The sequence below is a fragment of the Anser brachyrhynchus genome, assembly GCF_964034855.1.
Source record: "Anser brachyrhynchus genome assembly, chromosome: 8".
Classification (NCBI taxonomy): Eukaryota; Metazoa; Chordata; class Aves; order Anseriformes; family Anatidae; genus Anser; species Anser brachyrhynchus.
The window spans coordinates 11782671-11808387 of NC_137702.1; the positions used below are offsets into that span (position 1 = coordinate 11782671).

Here is a 25717-nt window from a genome sequence, read left to right on the forward strand (position 1 = left end):
TGCAACAAGTCAGGGTTATTCCCTCTTACACCCCAGGGCTGGAGCTAGGGCTCAGTTTGCTACTAGATAGCAACCAGCTTGAGAAGTTACTGCCCCAAAAGCAGAGCCTACAAGCTGCACTTTCATTGTTACAGCGTCCCCCTGTGGGGTGCAAGCAAGCTGCAGCCCTGCAGGTGAAGCTGCACAGTGTCAGCTCTGGGCTGTGGCAGGTGACACCGCTGCCCTACCAGAGAGAGACAGAAGCACAGCCACCCGACAGCATCTGCCACAGCTTCAGGGCTGTGCTGGGCTCAGGCTGCCTGCACTGTCTCTGAAGACAGAGCTCCAACTTGCCCAGAAAACAAAGCCTCAGGAAAGAGTTTCTTGATGCTCTAGGCCCTGGTCCTTGCTTCCAGGAAACTCCATAAAAAGAAAAAAGCAAACTAAAGCTGTTTATTAACATTTAAAATACTGTACAGTGTATATGGTCATTTACCCCCTTCCCACACCAACCCAGTGCACTCATCGGATGCCCTGGTGGATGATGCTGGTTTTGGCACTGTTTGCCTTCTCTTTTTCCTTCTTCTTTATGGGGTCCATCTCAAAACAGCGCCAGAACCGCAGTGTTTCATCAGCGGCTGCCGATGCCACTGTTGAGCTATCGGGGCTCATGGTCAAGTTCAGGACTCTTGCGGTGTGACCTGAGGAGGTGTGCAGTCAGGGCTGTGTTGTTTTGAACACAGCCACATTTGCTCCCCTTCTCCTCCCCTATTTGCTCCTGTGTCCCATAAGCCCCACAAGCCCACACACCATGCTGCGGGGTTATGAATGGACATCCTAGGTATGCATTTGGAACACTTGAACATCCCCCAGGCACGCCTCCCTCTAGCAGCATGTCCCTGAGCACCATTCCCTACCACCAGTACTTCAGGCTAGACCTGCAGCAGGCTGCTCAAGCCGAGGGTCACACCTGCCCTCCCCCAGGCAAAGAGCCCAGCCTACCTCGAAGCTCAGTGACCTTGGTCATCGTCGGGTACTTCCATATCACCAGCTGATTCTGTGCAAAGCCATGGCCTGAAATGAACTCCTTGTAGTTTGTTGACCACAGGATAGAACAGACCTGGGAAGAGGCAGAAATGCAGGTAGACTACAAGCCACTTGTGCTGATGCTCACCACCAAGGGTGGGTTCCTCCTCCTTCCCCGTGCCCTGGGAATCAGGAGCCAGCCTGTGTGTAGGTGTCCTGCCAGAAGGTACTTGTCTCCAAGCTGATGCCCGTCTCTCACCTGGGAATGAGCATCAACAGCGCTGAGACAGGCGCCAGAACACACGTTCCAGATGCGGATGTGTCTGTCGCTAGTTCCACCTCCAGTGGCTAGAACATTTGACTGCCACGGACACCAGGCCACAGCCTGAGAAAGAAAGGGTTCATTGTCAGAGGTACAAGAGGCAGCCTGTTCCCTAGCTGCACGTCCCAGCGCCCAGGCCACAGCAGCTCCACAGCAGCCTCCCTCCCACAAGGCAGGGGGTACAGCAAGTGCTGCACATCCACCTCGCACACAGACATGCGCCCAACCCACAGCAGAACCACGCTCACCTTGACAGCTCCCTGGTGCTGCGTGAAGGTCTGTACAGGAGCATAGTCTCCGCTGTCCCCCTGGGTGCATGGCCAGATGTTCACAAGGTTGTCGTTGCCACCACTGGCCAGGTAGCGGCCATCTAGAGACCACTTGAGGCCGCACACCTCCTGTGTGTGGCCAGAAAGCGTGGCCACGTGGTGCTCCGCCACTCTGACATCATGGTGGTGGATGTGACCAGTCCGTGCCCCACTGCAGAGAGGAGGTTTGCAGGGTCAGAGTGGCACATTCTCACCAAAAGCCAGTTCTGTGCTGTTGCAAGACTGCCCTTCCTGCTGCTGGGTTTCAGCCAGCATCACCAGCACTACTGGCCTCTTGATGTGAGCAAGGCAGCCATGGAAACTCTTCATAACTTCAGCACAAAGGGCAGAAAGCAGAGGCCTCCCCAATATCCCAACAGAACAGGCTGAGTAAGAGCCTTGAGAGAGGAGGTAAGAACCCCTGAGCCCAGAGCAGCTCCTGTAGTCGCTAATCCACAGCGCTGACAGATCTAGAACAGGAAGCTGCAACAGCTGGATGCTGTCCTTCACCACCACACACAGCTTTACCTGGAGACGATGTAGTTGTTCCAGCTGAGGGAGCCCACACGGGAAGAATGGCTGACCATATTTCGGAGACGTTTCTGCTGCTGTATGTCCCACAGCTAGAGAGAGAGAGAGCAATAAGTTCTCCAAAGGATAAGGAAACTCAGCCCTGTTGCTTTGCCCAGGGAACCTTACTACACAGGCGCTGGCATTCAATCTTTTCAGTATGGAAAGGGATAAATTTATCTCATGTATACAGAACAAGAGTTATTCCAGGTGTTGGAAGCTCTGCCTTGCTGCTGCAGTTGGTCACTGACCACAGCTGGATGGGAACACTTCTACCCCGTAACAGTCTTTGCACCCTCAGCATCACAGGGCGGAGGCTACACCCACTGGTGGTCCCAGGGCTGCAGAAAGGATTCATTGCAGTGAAGGTCCCTGAAAGCCTTTTGGAGAGTGGCAGCTGGAAAAACACTTGAAATTTGTGCTACTTCCTGATGACATGAACACAAGGACACCCTCGGGCAATATCTGTTGTTGCTGACATGGCAGAGCACACTGTCCTGAGATGTGCTCTACAGGCCTCTGTCAAGTCACCCGCTTCACCCCTCAGTTCTCCACCAAGAGCTGCAGCTCACTGACCTCTAGCGAGTCCTAGAGTACTTCCTCCCCCCAGCCTCAGGGTACAGGGGAGCAGAGTGCACCATATCCTCCTTGTGCTATAGCCAAGCCTTTGTTCCAAGGCCCCACAGCTCCAGCAACCCCTAGACAGCCCCTCTGGTTCCACTGCCCTCACCTGGACCTCAGCATTACTTGTACCAACAGCAAGGTAGTTTCCTTCTTTAATCCATGACACAGAGGACACGTAATCGTCTGGATGCTCCATCTGCAGCAGATGGATGATTTCCCCAGACGTACAATTCCACAGATAGACGGAGTTGTCCAGAGCCACCGCCAGGAAGTTCTGAGAGCTCCAGTCAATGAGATTCAGATCTACAGTTTGGAAGAACAATGCAGGTCACGCAGTGCTGACCCGCAGAGCCCTGCCTACACACAGGCTGCACCTCAGAAGCGGTCAGTACCAGTCTGGGTGCATGAGCAACTGCAACAGCCCAGTTAGAGATGTCCCGTTCAGATCACACTGACCCTAGGAACTGCACTCCTGTGCAAAACCATCCCAGCACTCAGCATTGCAGGCTACTCACAATAGTCATTGCGAATCTCCGGTGCATCCAGGATCCGGTCTGGCATTGAGGGAATGTATCTACCGTTCTTCCTGCTGGAAGCAGGTGTAGTCTTCTGGCTGTAGAGCACTTTCAGGTTATTCTGATAGCCTGCGTGCAGAGAAACAGCTTCGTTATCCTGAGCTAGTTTCCTCCTGACCACCCACCCAACTAGGAAACCCCTTCAGTGAAAATGAAGTCCTAGAGAAGAGAACTGCTCAGAAGAGCACCGTGTGCTACCATCATGGACAGAATTAACTGCTGAGCTAGGGTGGGTTCCAATTCCTTGATCCCAGTATGTTTAGCGACCACTGCTGCACACTTTCTGGCCTAGGGAGTCTAACGCTTTTGCAGACATGAGGAAGATTTGCCATCTGTAGTACATGTTAACAACTGGCAGTCATCAGCCAACCTCAGGAAACCTGGGAGGGAGACCCAGTGTGCACAGAACTCTGAGAAGCAGGCAGCTGATCCCTCCCATGGTCAAACACAGGGCCTCTATGTTGCAGCTCCCCAGCCCAGACCTCCCCAGCTGAATCACTCGCATAGACCCTGCATCATACCTTCGGGAGCATTCTGTGGCTTTCCACTGAGGCGGAGGATCTTTGCCTCTTCTACATCAAAGCCATTAAGATTCACTGCCCAGGCTTTCTGTTGCTCCTACAGAGAGAAATCACAAAATCTCAGCAAAACTCACTTCAAACATAAAGCCCATGCCACCCCTTAGACAGAACTGCAGCTAGTAGAAAATACACCCAAGCCCCCTTCCTTCTCCTGGAATCAGGAGGTATTGGGAGCTGTGCTGTGGGAGACAGCTGCACACAGGCAGCTCAAAGCAGATTTAGCACATTTTCTCTCTCAGACACTGGCACTGTATCTTGCTCAGATTTTCATGCTGAGGAGAGGCAAATTTAGTGTCTCATGGCCAGTGGGGAAAGCCACAGCCACAAGGGACCAAATGCTTCATAAACACATTTCAGAGCACAGTGTACACATTCCAGAACAGCTCCCCATGCAGACATTGTCCTAGAACAGCTACCACCAGCAGTTTCACTGCGCACAGGCTCTCAGCTTTGGTCTCTGTAACATGCTCTATTTATAACAATCAATAGCCCAAATTTTGCTACAAGAAACCACACGGACTAAAGCAGAAGCAGAGGTATAAGGCTCTGCATTCTTCCCTGTGCATAAGCAAAGATCCTTAGAGAGCAGCTGTGCACCTGTTCCATTTGCAGGCACTACAGCTTCCACCTCACCCCAGGCTCCTGAAGCCCAGTGCTAGGAGTGGCGGTGCCTGGGGCTGTCACCCCCGTATGCTCACTTTTGGAGTCTGCTTACCCATGAAAGGTCACGGATGTTGAGGTGTTTGGCAACAACCATGATACTAAAGCAGTGTGCTCACCTTCTTGGTAGGGGAGTCTTCAACAGGGTCATTCTCTTTGGTTAGGAGGAAATTGGCCATGTCCATCTGCATAGTGCTGCGGTTGGGAATGTAGCGGTCCCCCCCAGCTTTTGTTGGGGTGCTCTGGATTTTGGATCCAGATTTACCTGCATTCACACACACAAACATTGTCTTACAGGTAATAAAGAGCCTGCATTAAAGCTTTCAACAAAACCAAACCAGCATTCTACCAGCACAGCCTGCGTTACATCCAACCTGACAAGTCCCACGACCTTATCAAGGCTCAGAGCACACAACCCATCCAAGCCGCAGCTATCTCCTATTTCTCACCTCCTCCCTGCGGAGCAGGCACTAAGCTCCGGTCAGGGACTAACAGCAGATAACACCTCAAGCTCTAGCGCAACAACATCCCCGGAGCTCAGAGCTAAGGGAGGACAGGGGCCGCTGTGGCAGCGCACAAAGCTGCCAGCAGGCGCAGCCCTCCCACACGAGCCCCAGCAGGGAGCCGCAGCTCACACCTCACCGGGCTCAGCGGCTCCCAGCCCCACCACACGGAGCTCTGCCCACCCAGTGAGAGGGGGGCGACCCCAGGGGCCGGGCCCAAGCCCCCAGCCGGGCCCAGAGCCCCCAACTCCTGCCAGCAGCCCCCCAACGCTCCCCTCCCCACCCCTCCTCTCACCGGGGGTCCTGGCCGGCGTCTTGCTGCCGCTGGGCAGGCGGTTGGCCGGCTTCATGGGCGACACGCCGGCGTCGGTGCCGGGCCCGGGGGCTCCGCTCTCCTTGGCCTTGCGCTGCCAGCGGGCGAGCGGCGCGTTGGGGATCGGCGTGTCCAGCTTCAGCAGCCCGTGCAGGTCCGCCTCGAACACCAGGTGCGCCATGGCGCTGCAATGTGGGGGCGGCAGCGGCCTGCCGGGGGGGGGTTGCTCAGCGACGGGGACCCCTCACCTCAGCGCCGGGACCCCCCTTCAGCCTCAGAGACCCCTCAGAGGCCCCTCCTCAGCCCCAGGGACCCCGCCGTCCCATCAGGGACCCCCCGTCCCCTCAGGGGCCCCTCCTCAGGCTCCCCCTGGTCCCCTCAGGGAGCCCCCCGGCCCCCTCACCTCAGCGCCGGGACCCCCCTTAAGCCTCAGAGGCCCCTCCTCAGCCCCAGGGACCCCGCTCCAGGGCCCCCCCGGCCCCTCAGGAGCCCCCCCAAAGGCCCCTCCTCAGGGTCCCCCTCAGGGAGCCCCCTGTCCCGTCCGCTCACCTCAGCTCCAACTCCGCTCGCGCCTCGCGCCCCGCCGCTCCCCTCAGCCCTTAAACCCTCTCCCCCCCCACCCCCATTGGCCCTTTCAAACCCAAACCGCCGCCCGTCGCCATGGCGACCCCTCCCGCGCGCCGCGCCGCCATTGGTCGAGCCGCGGCGAAGTGGGCGGGGAAAAGGGGGCGGGTCTCCTCCCAGCTCGGCAGTCGGTGGGTGGTGGGGGACGGGGTGGGAGGGGCGCGCTGTCGCTGCGGGGGGCGGCGCGAAGGAAGGAGGAGGCGGGGTGGCGGTGCAGCGGTCGGTGTCGTTTATGGGGGGGGTGGGGGGCGGCTCAGGGCGGCCCGCGCGGCTCCCAGCCGCTGACGAGCAGGTAGGACTGGTTGGCGATGTCGGTGCTGGGCGCCCCGGCGCGGGGCAGCGGCCGGCCGGCGGCGGGCTCCGACGTCGGCGGTGTGAGGGCGCCCGGCGGGGCGGGCAGCACCTCCAGCAGGCAGGGCAGCACCGCCTCCTCCGGCGGCTGCTTGTAGAAGGCCTGCGGGGGGCGGACGGCAGGGCTCGGGGCGGCCCCGGCGGCTGGGGGGTGCCGGGGGGGTCCCGCCCCCGTCCCGTCCCGTCCCGTCCCTCACCTGCCCCTGCTTGCCGCCGTCCTGCAGGAAGCTGCCCAGGGCGCGGTGCAGGTCGGGGACGGGCGGCCACAGCCGCTGCTTCACGCTGCTGAGCGCGGGGAGGAGGCGGGCGTCGAGGGCAGGCCCCCGCGGCGAGGCACCGCGCTGCCCCCGGCACGGGCCCTGCCCCCGCTGCCCGGCCCGGCCCGGCCTTACCTGTACAGGGAGGGGAAGGTGCACCGCAGCCCCAGCAGCGCTCCCGCGAAGACCAGCGGCAGCACCGTCACGCTCGGGATGATCCAGCCTGCCTCGGGGGAGCAGCGGGGGTGGTGCTGGGCGCACCCCAGGGCCCCCTCGCACCCCCAGCCCCGCGCTGCTCAGCACGCCTCCCGCACCCTTACCGGCGTCGGCCGAGGCGTCGACCACGACGGCTTTGGACCAGGCGCTCCAGCTGCCCTGGTACCGCGGCCCCCCGGCTCGGGCCCGCACCTGGGCACGGTAGCGGGCGCCCGGCCGCAGGTCCAGGACCTCTCCCCTGGCCGCCCGCGGGACCTGCAGGACCTGCGGGGCAGAGCCCGGCTGGGGACGGGGCTGCGCGGGCACCCGGCTGCTCCGGGGGCGCCGGCCTGTGTGTTGTGTGTTACCTTCCAGTCGGGGCTGCTCTCGGCGGCGTAGCGGACCTGGTAATCCAGCTGCTCCGCCAGCTCCTCCAGGGGCGGCAGCCACCGCAGGCTCAGCTGGCCCTGTGCCACCGCCGCCTCCACCAGCTGCGGGGCCTCCGTGAGCACTGCAGGGACGGGGGGCGTGTTACTGGCACCCTACCCCGGCACCCTGTGCCCAGCATCCGAGCAAGGGCCGGGGCCGTGTCGGAGCTGGGACTGACCGGCCTGGTGCAGCCAGAAGGGCTCCTTGAAGTAGCTGAGCCTGGGCAGCACGTGGGGCCGGGTGACGTTCACCAGGACGGCGATGGCGCTGTCATTGCTGGGCTGGAAGGTACAGGTGTGGGCTCCCTGCATCCCCACGCTGGCCTCCTGGCACCGCTGCCACGTATCTTCCCTGCGCGGTGAGCGGGCAGCCTGTGAGCCCTGCCCTGGTGGCACCGCTGCCCTCACCCTCTGCCAGCCCTGCTCTGGGGCAGAGCCCCCTGTCCCCCAGCCGGCGCTGCTCCTTCCTGCTCTTGCCCAGGAAAGTCGGGGTTGGAGCAGCAGCGTGGCTGGGGGAGGCGGCGGGGAGGTGCGAGGCTGATGCTGGCGGAGCAGGGCACGGTGCCTGGTGGCATGGTGCGGGACATGGGACACTGCTGCATCCCCGCCGTGCCCCTCACCTTATGCCAGCCCCACGTGGAGTCTCCTGGTAGAAGAGCTCGTGGGAGCTGCTGTGCTCCGCGGGGTCCCAGCTCCACTCGCAGCGCACGTGCTGCAGGTCAGGGGTGCTGCAGCACAGCCCGATGTCCCCTGGGCAGGCGAGAGCCGGGGCAGGGAGGGGGCTGCTTCCCCTGCCCTGGCCCCCCAAAACCCAGCTGCTGCGCCTCACCTACCCCAGGACCTACTCCCGGGTGTGGGCGCTTGGCAGCCCCCGGCCGCTCACCGGAGGAGTGGGGTGTCTCCGCCGCCACCGCCTGCGACCAGGGCCCCCACACGCCGTCCATGGAGGTGCCGTCGGGCTTGGTGCGCGCCTGGATGTGGTACCTCACCCCCGGCCGCAGGTGCTGGAGAACCACCCAGGTGTCGGCCTGCACCAGCCCCTGCAGGAGAGGCGTGAGGCTTTGGGGGGCCGCTATGCCCCCCGAGCCCCCCGGCCCCTGTACCTACCTGCCCTGCTCGCGGGGAGGCTGCGGCTCCCCGGGCCGTGGGCGGGTGGGTGCTGCTGCTCAGATGGGTCGGGGGGTCCCTGTCCCCGGTGTGCTGCTTGCCGGGGTCCCACGCTGTGCCGTGGGGCGTCCCCGCGGGGCTCGCGGCGCTGTAGCGCACCTCGTAGAGGAAGAAGTTTGGGTAGTCAGGGAGTGGTGGCTGCCACGACACGTGGAGCTGCCCCGTGGCTCCGGCCCAGCGGGCACTGACGTTCACCGGGGGGGCGATGAGACCTGCGGGGAACGTGCTGTGGCGTTCCCCTCCTGCGGCAGCCCCGGCACGGGCACCCCCGGCCCTGCTGAGGCACAAGGTGCTGCCAGCCCCTGGCGGGCAGGGAGAAGGGACCCAGGTGTAGGGATGGTCCCGGTGCCCTGGTGTTGTGCCGTGGGAGGGACTCACCCACCACGTCCACGCTGAGCTCCCGCTGGTGCCTGGTCTGGTTGGTGGCGGCGTCCAGGACGAGGACGTGGAGCTGGGTGAAGAGCCGCACGTCCTGGCTGGGGAAGGCGCAGACGTGCCGCGTCCCGCCAGCCTCACGGCGCTGCGTGGAAACTGCGCACGCCGTGGGCACGTCCCTGAGGAACAGATGGGGTCCTCCAGCACCCCGTGGCTGGGGCCAGGTAGAGGAGAGGGGATCTGGGGCATGGCACCGAGGTGTCACCCAACAGCACTCCATGTGCCAGGCCGGGCCACGTCCCCGCCACGTCCTACCTGCTGTACCAGTAGTAGAAGTGGCTCATCCCCCTCGCCTCCTCTTCCTCATCCCAGAAGCATGTGAGGTCCTCGAAGGAGCGGGAGAAGCAGAGGATGTCCTCGCGCACCTCCTCCAGCAGCGCAGCGTCTGGCAGGAGGGTGGGCATGAAGGCACCCCCAGGCACAGCACTGTCCCCAACACGTCCCCATCCCACCTGAGCCCCTGCCAGCGTGGCACCGTGGGGAGGGACGCGCACATCGCCGTGACCTGGGCTGGCAGCCCCGCTCCCCCCTCCCCAGCACGCAGGGTCCTTCGGGACAAACAACCATCCCGAAATAGCCCTGCGGTCGCAGGGGGCTCGGCCCGGCCCTGGAGATCAGCGGGAAGCACCCCTGCCCTGCTCACGCCGGAAGGCGCGCGGAAGTGCGATAAGGAGGAGCAGCGCCCCAGGGGCCTGGGGGCTGGCGTGGGGGCACACGGCTCTGAGCACAGGGGGGGGGGTGTCAGCCCCAGCCCGGGGTCTGTGGGGGGCTCTGTGTCTCTGCACCGCTTCCTCCCTTTTGTTGCAGGGGTAAACTGGAGCGTCGCACCCCTGCGATGCCTGCTGAGCCCTCTCCAGGAGAAGGGAGTCACCATAAGAGTACCACGGTCCCCCGATGTCTTTGCCAGGTGTCCCCTCGCTCTCCCTGCCCCTTACCTTGCCCTGACCCCTGGCCCTGTTCCTCCTTTCCCAGCTCAGCATCGCCTTCCTCCCCCAGCCCACGTCCCCTGGCCGCAGACCACAGCCGCTCCCCGCCAGCCTCCCTCCTACCTGCTCTTCCCTTTTCGCACCCTCCCGGCCCCCCCAGGCCTGCTCTGGCCTCCTGCCAGCACCGCACCTTCCCCAGCCCTGGGGGACAGGATGGGACATGGGACAGGGTGGCCGGGTCCCTGCAGCCTGGTGGCACGGAGACCTGCGTCCCCCTGCTCCGGCTGCAGCCCGCGGCGCTGCGGCACCAGAGCATCTTTGCTCAGTGCAGGCAGTTTCCTAGGAAAGCTCACTGCTCAGCTCTGCAGCCGGCACGGAGCGCCCTCAGACATCGCGCTGGCAGCGCTGCAGTGGTGTCGGGGTGTGGAGGCTTCAGGCAGAGGATGATCCCAAACCCTTTCCTCCCACTGCCCCTATAGGAGCAACTTAAAGTGTGCTCCAGCGCCTGCTGTAGTAGGATGGGCAGAGACCTTGGGTGGGCGTGAAAAGATGAGGCACGAGATCAACAGTTCTGTTCAGTTAATGCTTTTTATGGTGTTACAGAAAGGGTTAGAAGACCTACGGAGGGGCTCAAAGGCCACGTGGATGGACCTGAGGCTAACAGAGCTGTGCAGCGGGCTGCAAAGCACCAGGGAGCCCGGTGGGGCCAGCTCAGGGCTGGGTGGGAGCATCCCACCGGGGAGGTAAGGTCACGGCGCTCAGAGCTGCGTGCTGCGAGGCTGGCGCAGGAGCATCGCGGTGAGCCAGCAGTGCTGCTGCTGTGCTGCGGTGCAGAGCCGTGCCCTGGGACTTTGCTCAGACCTTGTCATCGGGAGACCCTGTGCAGCAACATGATGCCACACGGCTGGCAGCTGCCACCCCAAAACCGTTCCTTAGGGCTGCCAGGTCCTTTCTGCAGTGAGGGAGGCGCCCCACGTGTGAGTGGGGGCTCCATCGCCCACCCCGAGCACACCCGGGTGCCCCCTCCCCAATCCCACACCTTCCTGCCTGCTGCAGGGGGTCTCGCTGCACCCTGCCAGGCCAGCATGCCAGCTCCCCTCTGGCCCTCCTGGGGGGTTAAAAAGGCCCCCAGGTCCTACCTTGGGATGTCACCAGCTCGGGGGCCATCGCGGGGCTGCGGAGGCTCAGCAGGACCACGGCGAGCAGCGAGGGCAGCCAGCCCCGGGGCAGGCAGGCCGCCATCCCGCGTGCCGTGCTCAGTGCTTCCCGGGGCCCCGGCTGCTGCCGCGGCTCCTCGGGGCGATACCTTTATCTGGGAAGTGTCGGCTGTGCTGCTCAGGAAGCCTGGCTGGAGGCTCCCCCCGCCCCATCGCCAGCACTTCCCCGTGCCCAAAACCACCGTGCCGCGGCCCCTCCGCCGCCAGCCGCAGTGCCAAGAGAGACTGCTCCCATCAGATAGGCGGCACGTCCTGCCCTTGTGGCTACCGGCACGCCGGGAGGCCGGGGTGGGAAGAAAAACAACCCCTGAGAAAGCAGGGAGGCCCCTGCTCGGGGCTGGGCAGGCTGCTGGGTGCTCCGTGACACCCGTGTCCTTGCTGGCACGTCGGAGCGTGGGGCACAGGGCAGCGGCTCCGGCTCCATCCCACCCCACGCTGTCCCTTGCAGCTCTGCACGGACCCGCTCTGCCTTGCAGCACCATCCAGGGCTGGGCAGCTGCTGGCACACGTCCACACCATGCCACGGGGGGGTCGGCATCTCCTTATCCCGCAGGGGATGGGGGCAGCACTGCCAGCCCGGGGGCACGGAGGGAAGGGGGGGAACAGCCAGCACCAGTTTGTCACAGTCAAGTTTTGTCAAACCAATCCCACTTCCTTCTCTATCCGGCGACTGGGCTTTGCAGTCAGAGAGGCAAAAACACTCAAAACTCAAAAAAAACCCCTGAAACTTGGTTTCGGCACGGCTGGTGATGCTGCCCCATGTGCCATTCCCAGCAGCAGCCCCCTCGGTGCAATGAGGGGCACACTGCACCAGGCTGCCTGCAGGGGCTGGTCCTGGTCACCTTTTCACTGGGCACCTCAGTGATGGAGCAGAGATCAGAGAATCACAGAATCACCTAGGTTGGAAGAGACCTCCAAGATCACCGAGTCCAACCTCTGACCTAACACTAACAAGTCCTCCGCTAAGCCATATCACTGAGCTCTACATCTAAACGTCTTTTAAAGACCTCCAGGGATGGTGACTCAACACCAAAAACAACAACCCTTTCCGTAAAGAAGTTCCTCCTAATGTCCAACCTAAAAGATGCTCACTGATGGCTGCAGTTGACACCAAATAGCACTGGAGGCCAGAATGGGAAATCAAAATGGCATTGATACGCAGGTGGGTGCCAGCAGTGCCCGGGGACATGCGCTGCTGCATGGGGACAAGCTGGGGGACCAGCCTCGTCCCCACGGAGAGCCAGCTGAGGGGACACTGGGATCTGGGGCAGAGGACCAGAATGGTGACAGAAGTCACTGCTGCAGCAGCAGAGCAGCAGACACCCTCCGCTCCGCCAGAGCCGGCTGTCCGTTGCACTGTGTTTATTGACCATAAAGCATAGCTGTTGATTTCTGAGGGGCTAGTGCCGAGCTGGAGGCCTTGCACAGTGCTTCCTCCTGTGCCAGGGCTGCCGTGTCCCACGCCGGCAGCGATGCTCGCAGCCCCGCTGGCACCAGAGTATGCTGAGAGCTGCAGGGCAGGGAGCTGCCAGGACTCTGCTTCCTTCTCTCACCCCAAAATTCAGGTATTTGTGTCCTGCCACGGCTGCGGCAACCCCTGGCTCCTGGGGACAGAGCCCCTCTCCTGCCCTCTGTGCTACATGCAGCTGGCGATTGTCCTTCGGGGCCATCCTCGCGTGTCCTCCAGCAGTGTCGGTGCCGTGCCAGTACTGCTGACGCACGCGGGGAGGTACCCCAAGGGGATGGCCCCGTCCTGCTGCCAGGAGGGCACTCTCTGCAGGTGCCACCGGCATTGGGCCGCTGTCACCCGGCGGGGACAGGCAGCCTCTTGTCCCCGCAGTGCTGTCCCAGCAGCCTGGGGGCCAGCGTTGTCCCCCTGCGGCGTGGAGCCGGGCGCAGCCTCACGCCTCCTCGGCGGTGGCATCGATCCCTGCGTAGGTGAAGTTCTCGAACAGGGCCATGTTCACGTAGGCCTGCGTGGGAACCCGAGTCAGGAGCGGGACGTGACGGTGTCCCCGTCCCCGCTCCCTCCCGCACCCGCTGCTCACGGGCACGGGGCTGGAGCCCGCAGAGCTGCCCGGGGGAGATGTTGGGGTGCTCTTGGTGGGTTCGCGCAGGGATGGAGGGCGGGTGGCCCCCCTGTGCCCCGCTCCCACTCACCTTCCGGGCCTCCAGCATGCGGATGAGCTGCATGGAGATCTGGGCGAAGGGCGGCCGCTCGTAGGGGCGGTCACGCCAGCACTGCCGCATCAGCTCGTACCTGGGGACAGAGCCCGGGCGGTCAGCGTGCACGGAGCGGAGCGGGTGGAAAAGCTGCTGGGGGAGATGGGGAGGAGCAGGTGGGAGGCTAAAGCAAGGGGAAGGAGGTTTGGGGTGCACAGGGGACCGGCCAGGAGCTGCCCCCAGGAGTGGTGGGGGGGACGCAGGGCGCTCTGCCCACTTACACCTCGTCGTCACAGTTGCGGGGCTTCTCCATGCGGTAGCCCTGGGGCAGCTTCTCGTAGAGCTCGGCACACGTCATCCCGCAGTACGGAGTCCCCCCTGCGGCCACAGACACACGTGTCCTCATCCCCCTGACCCAGAGCCCCGCGGAGGACCCACACGGTGATGTCCACCCTGTCCCTGGGACAGTGCCCAGGCCCCCGGCCACCGCCCCTCTGGGTTGTCCCCTCCAGGGCTGCAGCAGGACGAGGGCTCTGCAGACCTGCAGGGACCCAAGCAGGCAGAGAGGACAGGGAGGAGCCTTACCCAAGCTGACGATCTCCCAGAGCAGGACGCCAAACGACCACCTGAAACAGCAGGAGGTGAGGCTGGGACAGAGCCAGCGGCAGCGTCCCACTCGTGAGTACGGGGACGAGCAGACTGGGTTTGTGGTGGGACTGGATGGGGCCAGGAGGGCAAACAGGGCTTGGGCAGAGCCCACAGCTCCCCAGGGATGTACCCGCTGCCCTGGAAGGACAGAGGTGGCCACGGCTGTGCCCCGACCCCAGGGTCTGTGGACTTACACGTCGCTCTTGGTGGTGTACACGCTGTAGTTCAGCGACTCGATGGCCATCCAGCGAACTGGCAGGCGGCCCTGGGGAAACGGAGGGTGACCGTCAGGGGACATCCGATGGAAGGAGGTGTGGGCAGCTGGCATCCAGCTGGTCCCAGCATGGTGGGGTGTTCCCGCTGCCAGGGGGTCCTGCCCACCGCATCCGTGCAGGCCCCATGGAGTCCCCTAGCCCCTGCCTCACCATCGTCTTCTTCACGTAGACCTCCTCCCCTCTGGAGAGGCCAAAGTCGGCGATCTTGGAGGCCAGGTTTTCTCCCACCAGGATATTCCTGGCTGCCAGATCCCTGTGGATGAACTGAGAGAGGCCAGCAGTGAGCCATGGCGGCATGGGAGCACGCCCCTGCCCTTGTATCCCCGGGACGTACCTGCTTCTCGCTCAGGTACTGCATCCCCTTGGCCACGTCCGAAGCAAACTGGAGGAGCTGCTGGGAGGTGAGGGTGGACGCGGTGCCGTGCTCCTTGGCAAAGGCCGGGTCGGTCTCCAGGACTCGGCTTTTACGGAGGAAGTCGAGGAGGTTTCCGTAGGGGGCATACTCGATGGCAATGTACAGGTAGCCTGCGGGCAGGAGGAGGCAGGGCTCGTGGGGCTGTCCCCAGGAACAGGGAACACCCAGCAGGGAGCAGGGGACAGCCCTCACCCTTGTTCTCACAGGCCCCCAGCAAGTTGATGATGTTGGGGTGATGGCCCAGCTTGCACAGCACCTCCAGCTCCCCGGCAAAGTCACGGTGGTCGTTCTCTGAGGCAAACTCTGGAAGCAAAGCAGGGATGCACTCTTCGGTCCTACAGGAGCGACCCTTCCTCTGCTCCTCCATGGGCATCTCCCGCCCCTCCTCAGCCCCGAGTGCTGCTCAAGACCCAGCCGTGCCCCCCCACGCCCTCTGCCCTGCCCACCCCACTGCAGCACTCACCCTTCAGCATCTTGATGGCTGCGTTCATCTTCAAGCCATCCTTCTTGATCATGGCCCTGATGACCTGCCCGAAGTTCCCCTCCCCGATCATATCCTCGAACTTGATGTCCTCCCACTCCAGGATGGGGTAGCTGAGGGGCTCGGGCTGCGGCTTGGGCCGGCGCGTCAGCGTCAGGGTCCCCGAGTTGAACTGCAGGATGGTCTCTTCGCCCTGCCAGATGGGAGCAGGTGAGGTTAGGGGCACCGGGCACCCCTCTGCCCCGCGGCGGGGCCGGCAGGGCAGGCGTCATGGGCAAGGGTGGGCTCCGCACCCTCTCCACGTGGAGGTGAGGCCTGGCTGCGTCCGGACTGGAGGCTACGGAGCGTGACCTGGATCGGGCTGGGACGTGGGGAGCTGGGGACACCGTCCTGGCGGGGCAGGCGGCACTCACCGAGCCAGACTGGTACGTGAAGGTGCGGCGCCGGTGGAAAAAGTTCTTCTTGATGAGGAAGAGCGCCAGGAGGGCAAAGAGGATGGTGAGGCAGGTGACGGACACGGAGCCGACGATGGCCAAGAGCAGCTGCTGGTCTATTCCCGACTGCTCGGTGCCCTGGCTGCCCAGGCTGGGCGGCACGCTCAGCGCTCCTGCCGAGAGGAGGGAGGGAGGTCAATGGCTGAGCCCTGCATCGTGGGGCTGCACGGATGGCTGAGCACCGAGACCTCGGCCCTGTCCCAGCATCGTGGGAGCCCATGAAGGCACCAGAGCCCACCCCCAGCTCCCAGCGGCACAGGGGGAGGCTGGTACTGCCTGGACCCTGCCAGAAAACTCATCGGTTCCTCGACCTGCAACCAGCTCTGGTTCCTCCCTGTGTTTCCACAGCCACCAGCCCCTTTTGTGCCACCTCTGTCCTGCCCCTTGCACACCGTGTCAGCCTCTGACCAAGGCAGAGCCACCCAGAATCTGCTCAGGAGTAGGAGGTCTGAAGACATACACAAGTGTTTGGGCTTGGGTTGCTGCTCCAGAGGTTACCACGAGCAGCCCGGCCTCTCTGCCGACCCAGACACTGACACCGAGCTCCAGCAGAGAGCTCCAAGCTCCTGGGGCGAGGTGGGCAGCAGGGCACGGCAGGTCAGCGGTGGGGCTGCGGAGGTGACACCTCCTGCCGAGGGGCTGTGGTGCAGCCCCGGGGACACCCCACTCACCGTCCCCCAGGGTCTTGGCTTTCACAGGCTGGCTCCACTCCCCCGGGACGTGCGAGTTGGCCCGGACACGAAACTGGTAGGTGGTGCTGGCGTTGAGGCCCCCGACGGTCTTGGTGGTCTCGGCGCCGTTGTCGGTGTCAATCCACTGGGGCTCGCTGGTGCCCCCCACCTGCTGCAGCTCCACTATGTACTTGGTGATGCCCCCGTTGGGGTACTCGGGGACCTGCCAGGAGAGCCTGACGGCCGTGTCGGACACAGACTCTGCTGACAGTGACCGTGGGGAGGAGGGCCCTGGGAGGAGGAGAGGAGAGCGTCAGTCCCGGCATGGGGCTCCCAGTGCTGCAGGGGCTGAGCGCTGGACCTCTCGTCCATCTCTTTGCTGCCACGAGCAGCAGCTGGTCACTGTCCCCTTCCTGGTGACCCTGTGTGGGCTGGGAGCTGGCTTTCCAGCCACCTTTCAGTCTCACCTTCTTCCCTGGATCTGCCCCTTGGGTCAGACCAACTTCCCGGGTGTCCTGCCTCCAGCGGTGGCCAGAAGTGGGTGGGGATGGGAGGGTGGAACAGCAGGACAGGGCTGCACCACCTTTTCCCAGCCTCAGGCACCCTCAAGCTAGATGTCTCTGTACTGAACACCTCTTGGGATATTTCCTTTCTTCAACCCTTCCTCACAGATGATGTTTTTTTATCTTTCCCACTTCCTCCTCTGAGCCTTGCCCACATCCTAAAGCACGCATCCCGCAATTAGCCGAAGCTCTCACAAGCACAGAGCAGAGGGAGCACTACATCCCCCGGGCCTGACACGCAAGAAGCCTTCCCAGCTGGTACCAGGCTGCGCTGAACCTCACTGAAGTCACACCTTGTGCGCTCCTTCCCCCTCGTCTGCCAGAAGGGTTGGCCAGGCTGACGGGACGTGACCACCCAGTGAGATCACTGGGGTGAAAGCAAACAAAAGGAAATGTTTTTTTTCTTTACACGGAATAGTTACATTGAGGAACTTGTCGCTACGGGGTGTTGTAAGGGCAGCAAGTGTAGGCAAGCCCAGCAAGGCTTGGGCGAGGACACGGAGGACAGATCTGTCTGCAGGCATCACACGTTACTGCACTTCACCTCCCTGTTTCCTCCCCCTTTCTCCATGAGGTGCAGGTAGGAGATGGCTCCCCTAAAGCCCCCCATGCTCTGGGGGGAGCGTGCCTGCGCCTGGCCCCGCGCGGTGCCCACCTTTGCTGTTGATCATGACCTTGTAGAGGTCGGAGGGGGGCCCCAGGCTGGTGCAGTGGTACACCAGCACCTCCAGCCCGTACTCCTTGTTGAACTCCAGGTCTGCGATGCGGGCGGAGAGCACGGAGATGGACGTGATGTTTTTCTCCCAGACCAGCCGCCTCGCAGAGTCAAAGAGATGGACGATGAACCCGTGTGCCGGCTCGTGGTTACTTGGCAATTTCCAGTTGACATGAAGTGTGTTTTTCTCCTCGATGGACCAGCCTTCAATCACGGGCTTGACTGTGGGCTCTGTGAACAAAAAGGCAGCGAAAAGTGACCACGTGCCAGCCCTGAGGCTTGGCGGACCCCATGCCATGTAGGGTCAGGTTTGGGGTCAGAGGGACGGGGGCCCACCTAGGCACTCGGTCACCATGACGGCCTCAGGTCCTTTGCTGCCCTCCCCGCCGTCCCCCGGCCGGCTCAGCTGCACCTTGACAACATAGGCAGTCACCGGCCGGAGGTTCATCAGGGTGATGTTCTCGCTGTTGTCAACTGTTGGCCAAGAGGACATGTCAAAGCCATGCCCCCCACCCACAACCTGCCCCACCATTGGTGTCCTCCTTGGCATCACCACAGAGGGTCCCAGGGGGTCCTGCTGAGCGGGACGGAGACCTCTGCCCACCCCAGACCCCTCCACCAGGTCCTACCTGTGAGGACAGGCACATACCCACAATAGAGGACCACACTGAGGTGTCGTCCTTGGGCTTGTAGAGCAGCTTGACGGAGACGATGGGTCCGTCGCCAGAGAAGCAGTCCACAGGTGACACCACGAGCTGGCGGCTCTGCTTGGCCAGCAGCCGGGGGGGGCTCAGGGGCGCTGGGGGCACTGGGTGTGAAGGAAGGAACAATATGAGTGGGACCAGGAGCAATGAGGAGCAGAGTGTGGGGACATCCACCACCTCTCGGCTCTTTCCAGCACTGTCAGGGAAGGGAGGACCCCAACAAGTGTCTTATCACCACCCAAACCTGTCTGCTGGCACTGTGACACATGATGGGCGGCATCTAGTCCAGCAGGGGGCTCACATTGCCACACCATGCCCCAGCACCTCCACTCATCCCTCACCTCGGATGTTGACCTTGACTTTCCGGCTGTCCTGGCCCCCGGTGGTGGAGACCCTGCACTCCCAGAGCCCCGCATCGTCCTTCATCAGGCGCCGCACCTGAAACTCGCAGGTGATCTGCCCCGGCTCGATGATGGCTTTGACCAGCTGTGGGCACAGAGGAGCCATCCATCACTCCCTGCGGCAGCCCACGCCAGCGGGGAGACCGCTGATTTTGGGGGAGCCTGCAACACGTGCCGATGCCCAGGGATGACGGCGGGGCGAGGACACGGGGTGGACGCGGGGCGGTGTGCGGTACCTTGAGCACAGTGCCGTCGGCCTTGCGCAGCTCCACGCCGTCGCTCGCGGGCAGAGGGTTGCCGGTGGCCACGCAGCTGATGATAGGCTCCGAGCCCAGGTTGAACTCCAACTCCGAGGCCAGTTTGATGATCTGGGGGAAGCGGTCTGGTGCGGAGAAATCAGCGTTAGGGCTGGTCGTGCTTTGCCCCATGAACAGGAGATGCTCAGACCTTTCCCCAGTCACATCTGCAGTGGAGCCGGTGCTGGGGGTCGTGGCTGAGCAGTGGGGTCCATCCCAGATCCCTCCCCATGCTCCAGGCCCAGCGATGCTCTCGGCACAACTAATTCATGAGAGCCGGAGTACACGCTACCCTTGCAGCTCAGCACCCTGGTTTCCATGGGGCTGGGGGCTATTTCTGCCAGCAAGGCGGGCTGCCCACCCAGCTGCATAGGCTGGCACCAGCTCCCACCATGTCCCCAGTGAGGAAGGAGCTGGAGCCCCCCTGCAGGGGACAGAGACCCGTTGCAGCCCCGCGCCAGCCTCACCTGACTTCTCGCAGTGCTGCCCGTGCCAGCCCGCGGGGCAGACGCAGCCGCTGAAGCGGTTACAGCTGCCCCCGTTCCGGCAGGCGCAGCCCAGGGCGCAGTCGGGGCCGTAGTATCCCGGGGGACAGGCTGCGGGAAGAGAAATGCTCACTGCTATCCCCAGCCACGGTGTGCCGGTGGTCCCACGCCGGGGCAGGGACCCCCACGCAGGGCCGGGTGGCAGATGCCCACATCCCCGTACCTTGGTTGCAGCGGGAGCCGCTCCACCCCGAGGCGCAGGAGCAGCCGTAGGGGTCCGGCAGGCAGAAGCTCAGCCCTCTGCAGCCCTGGGCTCTCTGGCACGTCTCCTGGCAGTTGCGGCCAAATTGGCCTTCCCGACAGGCTGGAAAACAAGCAGTTTGCCTGTGCACAGCGTGGTGCCAGCTTGGGGTCCTGAAGCCCCCCATCACCACCCCAAGCAGGCAAGGAGCCCCCACCCCAAAGCTTGTCCTGAGGAGGTGGATGGTCCTGCTCGAGAAGCAGGGGGCTGGGGATGCAGACACAGTTTCTGGCCGTGGTGCCTGGATCTGGGGGTGCAGCAGGGAACCCCCCGGGCACAGCTCATCCCCGCCGGGCAGAGGCAGCCGGGCGCCCTACCTCTCTCGCAGCGGGTGCCCGTGAAGCCGGGAGGGCAGATGCATTCACCGACGTGGTCGTGGCAGACGCCCCCGTTCAGGCAGTCGGGACAGTCCTTCTCGCAGGACGGTCCCCACTTCTTCGCGGTGCATGCTGCGGGGAGAGCAGAGGGGCCGTGGGGTGGCACTGGTCTACCAGGGCCACGTGTCCCTGTGGGACAGGAAGGGGCAGCGGGGTGCCACCTCCCCGGCCCTGCTCACCTCTCACGATCAGCCTGTAGAAGGCACTCCACAGAGGGCTGTCCCCCATGAACGTGGCGCTGTAGACGCCGTTTTCGCTCACGCTGACGTTGGGGAGGGTCAGGGTGAAGAGGTCGCCCCGCACCTCGCCCCGGTCCGTGGTCTGGTAGTAGGTACCTGCGGGGACAGAGGGTGACCTGGGGACACCGGCACCCTGGGGTGGGGGAGTGAACGGGGCTGGCAGCGGGGCTGGCGCAAGGCACCGTGTGGGAGCAGCCCTGCTGCGGGGCCACTTGCCATTTCTTTTCCACATAACGTCCGTCTCCTTCCTCTTGAGGACCCTGGCAGAGAAGGTGGCCGTCTCGGCGATGTTCACGGACTGCGTGGCCCTCACCGGGAAGAGGTGGGCTGCGGAGGAGGAGGAGGAGCAGGCTGAGGGCAGCACCGGCACCCCTGGACCAGCCACCCCAAAACACAGCCCAAGCCCAGCTTTCCATGGGGTCATCACCACGCACATCCCCATCTGCACCCCTGCTAGATGAGCTGCAAGAGGGCTGTCAGCCCAGGGACGGGGCGTCCTGCTCTCCCGTGATGCTGGCAGCAGCCTGGGGAGACGTGACAGCCTGGGACACCCTGCTTGCTGCCAGACCAGGGAGCTGCGGAGCGGCTGCAGACAGGCGAGGGGCAGCGAGGGGCAGGACCAGCGGCTGCCCCTGCCTGCAGCAGAGCACTCAGCCACAGCACAGCCATGTTTTCCTGATTTCCCAAGTGTCAGGGTATGCGACAGCGATGAACTCCCATAGCTATGCTGTGAGTCAGCCAGAGCGCAGCTTTGAGCCTAAACCAGGCTATAAATACGTTAAGGACTGGGAAGCCAAGCCCTGGGCGTGCCAGGGCAGACACAAAGAAGGGCACACTCAGGTGCCGGCTCCCAGGGCGCCAGATCGCACACCCTGACACCGGCCGTGCTGGGCGGGAGCAGAGCACATCCAGCCCTGCATCCTGCCCCCAGCGTGGGCCAGCGGCACACGCCGCGGACGCCCGGGGAAGGGCACGGCAGGTCGAGTGCATCCCGGTAATTCCCCAGGAGAGCCTCCCCGCCTGCACCACCTGCAGCCCGGCAGCTTCCCGAGTCAGATCTTATCTCTCTTTTCACTCTGCCACACTCGAGATTGTTCTTCCATGGGTTTTGTTCTTGTCAAAGGCACGCAGATTTAGCCCTGGTCCTGCCCAGTTCCTTGTGCACGGAGCACAAGGAACCACCTCCTTGTCCCCTCTTCACCTGCCTGTTACCAGTTTTCTCTTGTGCTTGCAGTGGGAGAGATAACATCAGGTAACTGACGGCTCTGCGGTGCTCCCAGGCATGCAGGATCTCACAGAGCTCTGCACGTCCCCCTGCAGCCCCCTCTCTGGCAGCCCAGGAGGCTCTGCCTGCCTCTGGACCTTCCGTCCAGTGCCCCAAGTGAGAGCCCAGCATCTAACCTTGCAAAACAGGGTCCCCATGAGCATCTTTGCCTTTGAAAGGGAATTTTCCTATATGAGGGTGCAAGTCCCCTCTTAGAGAGCTCGTAACGCAGGCCAGTGGCACACCAGCAGCCTTGCAGCCTGCCCACTGGCACTGATGCAAGCCAAGGAGAGGTCCTGGCAACGCAGCACTGCTCGTTTATGCTATTTATTGCCTGTCTTCTCTTATCAGCCCTGTAATTTTAGACAGATCCTCTGACAAATTTCCTGAACTTCCCTATTGTGTTCACAGACACAAAAATAAAATAATTTCATTTTTCTGCAGTGGCCTCTCTGGGCACCTTTCTGCTCTGGATATCTAAAAAAAATAGTTTATTGTCAGGTTTAAACCCTTCATCAAATTGCTTCTTGGGATCTTTTTGGTCTGTTTTACTGTGCTTTTACAGCAAAACTTCCAAAGTTTCAAATCTTTCCTATGTTCCCACTTGTACACAGCCTCTTGGAAGACACCAACTCTCCTCTGACAGCATTCCCTACCTGCTGCTTATCGACAACTGCTTTTGTGCATGCTCAGCCCCCCAGGGAGAGCCAATACAATATGCACTTCAGTCTCCAAGGTGGTTTCTTTATACAGCCCTCACTCCCTTGGCAAGATTTTTTTTGTTTTGTTATTTTTTCCTTTGATCAGTCTTCCTCATTTTTTTCCTAAGCTTCTCCTTCTCTAAATTAAACAGAGCAACAACAGCTTTTTGGTCACCTGTGACTCCTGCAGGGGCTTTGGACCAGACCAGTGAGCCTGGGTCCCCGCCACCACCTCATCCATGCAATATAGGGGTGCAGAGCTCCTCTCACTCCCCCTTAACTTACCGCAGTGCTCTTCCAACGTGCCCACGCCCTCCCTGTCCCCTGTGCACCCCTGTGCCTTCCCTCGCCGCCTCCCAGCACTCTGCCCTCCTCCCTCAGCACCTCCCCAGCACTCTGTTTGCCCAGACCGTCCGTCTCTGTTCCCGATAAGACCGCTGCCATTTTCAGTGCAAACCCCTGGCGGAGGACACAGACCAGCCCTTGCTCCTTGGAGGATGCTCATGCCCCACCAGCACAGTCCTTATCGCAGTCTGTTCCCCAGTTTGAGATACTGGAGCAGCTCAAAACAGTGTGGTAGAGCTGAATTTTAACACAGGCAGGGAAATGTGTTGTTTTAGCCTAATCTTTCTAACAAAGAGCTAGAAAACATCCAGAGGAAAACACCTATCGCAGAAAATTTCAGTCCCAATAGCTCTGTGAAGTCTCAAGGGCCACGAGAAGAGGAGGTCAGCAAGGGCAGTGCCAGAGACCACGATCCCCGGGCATTATGGCCAGCCTGAGGAGGCCCTTTTGGCTCTATGGGCCTGCAGAGGAGCAGGGGCAGGAGACAAGCCCCATGCTGCCTCCTGCACCCAGCCCTCCCCAGGAGCCCGGCTGGGGCAGAGCCAGCCCTGCCAGGGCCCCTCAGCATGGCCCTGGGGCTGGCACTGCCCGCTGGCCCCTCCGCCTGGTTGATGATTGCCAGACCTCCCCACCTCCTCCAGCTTCCCTCCGCTCGGACCTTGCCCGGCTCCTGCGCGCTGCTCCCGCCCCAGGCGGCTGCCGCCGGCCGCCCTGCCCACACGCCGCCCTGGCAGGAGGCCACCAAGCACCCCTGGGGCCAGGCCACGCTCCTCCAGCTGAAAATCCCTCTCCTCTCGTACCTTCACGGGGTGCAAACGCTACTTCATTGCACCAGGTGCCATCTCCTGCATGCTACGGGTTAATCCACAGCACCCTACGAACATCAAAATGGCTGCTGCTCATGCCCAATGCTTGACCAGACAAGACCTCGTGGTGGTGGTCCACCACCTCACCCATGTTCTGCACAAGAACCAGAGCTGCCTGCTGACCCGAGAGCTGCCACCACCAGCGCCAGCAGACCCCAAACCTAGCTTCAGTGACTGGGTCACACTGCCCTAGAGCCCCATCCGCTCACCGTTGTGGCTGTTGTGCACGTAGACCACCTGGGCCTGCTCCGTCGGGGTGCGCCCCATGCAGTACAGGATCCCCACCAGGTCGGGCATGGAGAAGCCCCTGGCCTGGACGTGGTTGCTGCGGTTGCGGTAGTTTTGGAAGCCCGTCTTGGGGTGTGTCATCACGATCTTGTTCTCCCGCTCAATCTGCAGGTAGCTCACGTCACGCTCGCCCATGACGCAGGAGAGGAAGAAGTCGGAGTGGGACAGGCTCTGCACGTTGGCAATCAGGGTGATGTCCAGGATGGCCCCTGTGGGGGGGAGCACTGGGGCACGTCATGGCCAGACCAGGGCTTGGGCCCACCCAGGTCAGTCACAGCGACAGACCCCCATAACCCAAATATCACCCCTTTTCCAGAACCTTCTTGCCCCCAACCCAGCAGCGTGGCACAGTGGGAATTTCCAGTCTCCTTCTGGAGATCCCCACGGGCTCAGGTCCCTGCGTGAGCCAAGCATGCAGCAGAATGGGATCCCCCTCTCGTTCCATGCGCTGCCTGTGCCCCAGCCCCATGCTGGCGTGCAGCGGAGGGCAGCTCAGCGCTGGCACCGCCAGCACCCGAGGTCTCCAAACCACCAATCTCACAGGGATGTTTCCTCCCTCCATGCCCCCCTTGAGTCCCTGCTCCACCGGCACCACTGGGCTGCCATGGCTGCCTTGTCCCACCAAAGCTCCCCGAGCAAGGGGCTGCCCCCAGGGCAGAGGGAAAGGGGAGATTTACCTGCCAGCCATGGGAAGAGAAGCAGAAGATAAACTCGGAGTTCCATGTCCCAGCGGCGTGTCCTGAATCTGGCACAGGTCAGAAAATCCCCACCATGCCCCAGCCACGGGGGATGGAGCCGGCAGTGGCAGTTGCCTACAGGATCCACATGAGCGGGGGCTCAGGACCCCTGCCCCCTGTCTGTGCCCCCCATCTTGTCCCTGTAGTGCTGGTTGGCGTCTGGGGGAGCCAGGACCCCCTCTTCTGGCTCATAGCCTGGGCATGGTGACGAAGATGCCCTTGTCCCCGCCTGCTCAGCAGCTGCCCGGCTGCTTGGCAAAGGGGCTGCCCGGTGGGGGCTCTCCCCCTGGGGTTAGGGCTGCGTGCTCAAGGTGTCCCCAGCCATGCTGAGCCCCAGCCAGGCTAGGTGGTGTCCCAGCCCCTTCCTCGCCTGTGATGGTGAGGGTCTTACGCCCGAGCCCGCTCGGGCGGCAGCATCCTCATCCCCTTGGTGTGCCCCTGCGGCTGTGGGAAGGGCTCTGTGGAGCAGGGAAAGGAAGGGGGCCAAGGGGCCGCGGCTGGCGGCGGCGGCGGAGCCAAATCCTGTTTCCCATGCGGCGTTTCCTGCTCTCCACCCATTGTTTGGAGCCAGCCCTGACTCCAGGAGCCGCGGGCGGGAGCTGCCCTGTGCTGGATGTGCCCCACGGTGCTGAGGCCGTGCACAGCTCGGGACTCCTCGGCCACCGTGAGTCCAGACGGGCCATCCAGCCTCCCTCTGCCCCCATCCCCAGTGCTGGCTGAGAGGTGTCCAAACACCCTTCTGGTAGGGAAGTCCTAACGCTGCTCCTTCCCTTGCCACTTACCCCTTCACTTCTGCGTGCCAGAATTTGGTACTGCGGTGTGTACAACAGATGAGCAGCCCCAGGCAGCCCCAACAGGGTGCCACCATCCCCTGCCCCATCTGTGTCCCTGCGGGGCTGGGTGGCAGCACAGGGGGTACCGCAAAGCTGCTCTGCCTGCAGAGGCCCATATCGGGGCAGAGGACTGGTTTGGCACCAGATGAGACCTTGCAGCAGGACACGGCCAGCCAGCCCAAGCAGGAGGGCAGCAGCTGCTGAGGGGAGAAAAAAGCCCTCCACATGGCCATAAACACGTCTGGGAGGAAGCTGGAAGCAGCCGAAAGCCTGGCTTTCCTTGACCGCCTTCCAGCCCGTCTCCCTCTTTCCTGTTTCAGAAACCGCCCGTCCTTGGGCTACACCCAGGGGAAAGCTCTGGGCAGTGACACGGCGGCAGCCTCTCCGTGTGCCT

The 25717-nt window shown here is 62.7% G+C and overlaps 3 protein-coding genes across 6 annotated transcripts; all 3 read right to left on the bottom strand.

The window, feature by feature from the left end:
• Positions 1-417: 417 nt before the first annotated feature.
• Positions 418-6103, bottom strand: CDC20 (cell division cycle 20). The gene is made up of 11 exons (XM_080601857.1): positions 6011-6103; positions 5444-5670; positions 4765-4910; positions 3926-4022; positions 3345-3473; positions 2936-3132; positions 2164-2258; positions 1576-1807; positions 1265-1390; positions 982-1099; positions 418-680 (listed from the first exon to the last, which is right to left on the bottom strand). The coding sequence occupies exons 2-11, from the start codon at positions 5640-5642 to the stop codon at positions 502-504; spliced, it is 1518 nt and encodes a 505-aa protein (XP_080457983.1). The 5' UTR covers positions 5643-5670; positions 6011-6103; the 3' UTR covers positions 418-501.
• A 190-nt stretch (positions 6104-6293) lies between these two features.
• Positions 6294-11214, bottom strand: MPL (MPL proto-oncogene, thrombopoietin receptor; the record flags this gene model as incomplete). The annotated part of the gene is given in 13 exon segments (XM_080601865.1): positions 6294-6539; positions 6634-6721; positions 6829-6916; positions 7014-7173; positions 7257-7399; positions 7496-7668; positions 7937-8066; positions 8200-8356; positions 8424-8695; positions 8862-9037; positions 9174-9303; positions 10984-11106; positions 11109-11214. Coding segments are annotated over 13 exon segments (1947 nt in total). The 3' UTR covers positions 6294-6338.
• On the bottom strand, positions 10414-25215 carry TIE1 (tyrosine kinase with immunoglobulin like and EGF like domains 1). Of its 4 annotated transcripts, none has more exons than XM_080601853.1 (23): positions 24431-25215; positions 23675-23977; positions 20506-20616; positions 20230-20385; positions 19991-20122; positions 19596-19736; positions 19355-19483; positions 18828-18973; positions 18532-18676; positions 18136-18294; positions 17823-17960; positions 17427-17717; positions 16209-16499; positions 15337-15650; positions 15026-15236; positions 14755-14865; positions 14482-14672; positions 14298-14411; positions 14067-14137; positions 13810-13850; positions 13506-13602; positions 13222-13321; positions 10414-13034 (listed from the first exon to the last, which is right to left on the bottom strand). In XM_080601853.1, the coding sequence occupies exons 1-23, from the start codon at positions 24474-24476 to the stop codon at positions 12963-12965; spliced, it is 3510 nt and encodes a 1169-aa protein (XP_080457979.1). In that variant the 5' UTR covers positions 24477-25215; the 3' UTR covers positions 10414-12962. The 4 variants fall into 4 exon arrangements, with proteins under 4 accessions (XP_080457979.1, XP_080457980.1, XP_080457981.1 ...); XM_080601854.1 differs by having other exon boundaries at positions 23675-23962; positions 24431-25214; XM_080601855.1 differs by having other exon boundaries at positions 15457-15650; positions 24431-25212.
• Positions 25216-25717: the final 502 nt, after the last annotated feature.

Coding starts and splice junctions, on each gene's coding strand:
- CDC20 (XM_080601857.1), bottom strand. CDS start 5,642: ATGGCGCACCTGGTGTTCGAGGCGGACCTGCACGGGCTGCTGAAGCTG. Junction 3,474..3,925: donor GCCACAGAATGCTCCCGAAG/GTATGATGCAGG, acceptor CTCTGCACGCAG/GCTATCAGAATAACCTGAAA. Junction 1,100..1,264: donor CTGTTGATGCTCATTCCCAG/GTGAGAGACGGG, acceptor GCCTCTTCCCAG/GTCTGTTCTATCCTGTGGTC.
- TIE1 (XM_080601853.1), bottom strand. CDS start 24,476: ATGGAACTCCGAGTTTATCTTCTGCTTCTCTTCCCATGGCTGGCAG. Junction 18,974..19,354: donor GCAGCACTGCGAGAAGTCAG/GTGAGGCTGGCG, acceptor TCTCCGCACCAG/ACCGCTTCCCCCAGATCATC. Junction 13,851..14,066: donor TACACCACCAAGAGCGACGT/GTAAGTCCACAG, acceptor CTGCTGTTTCAG/GTGGTCGTTTGGCGTCCTGC.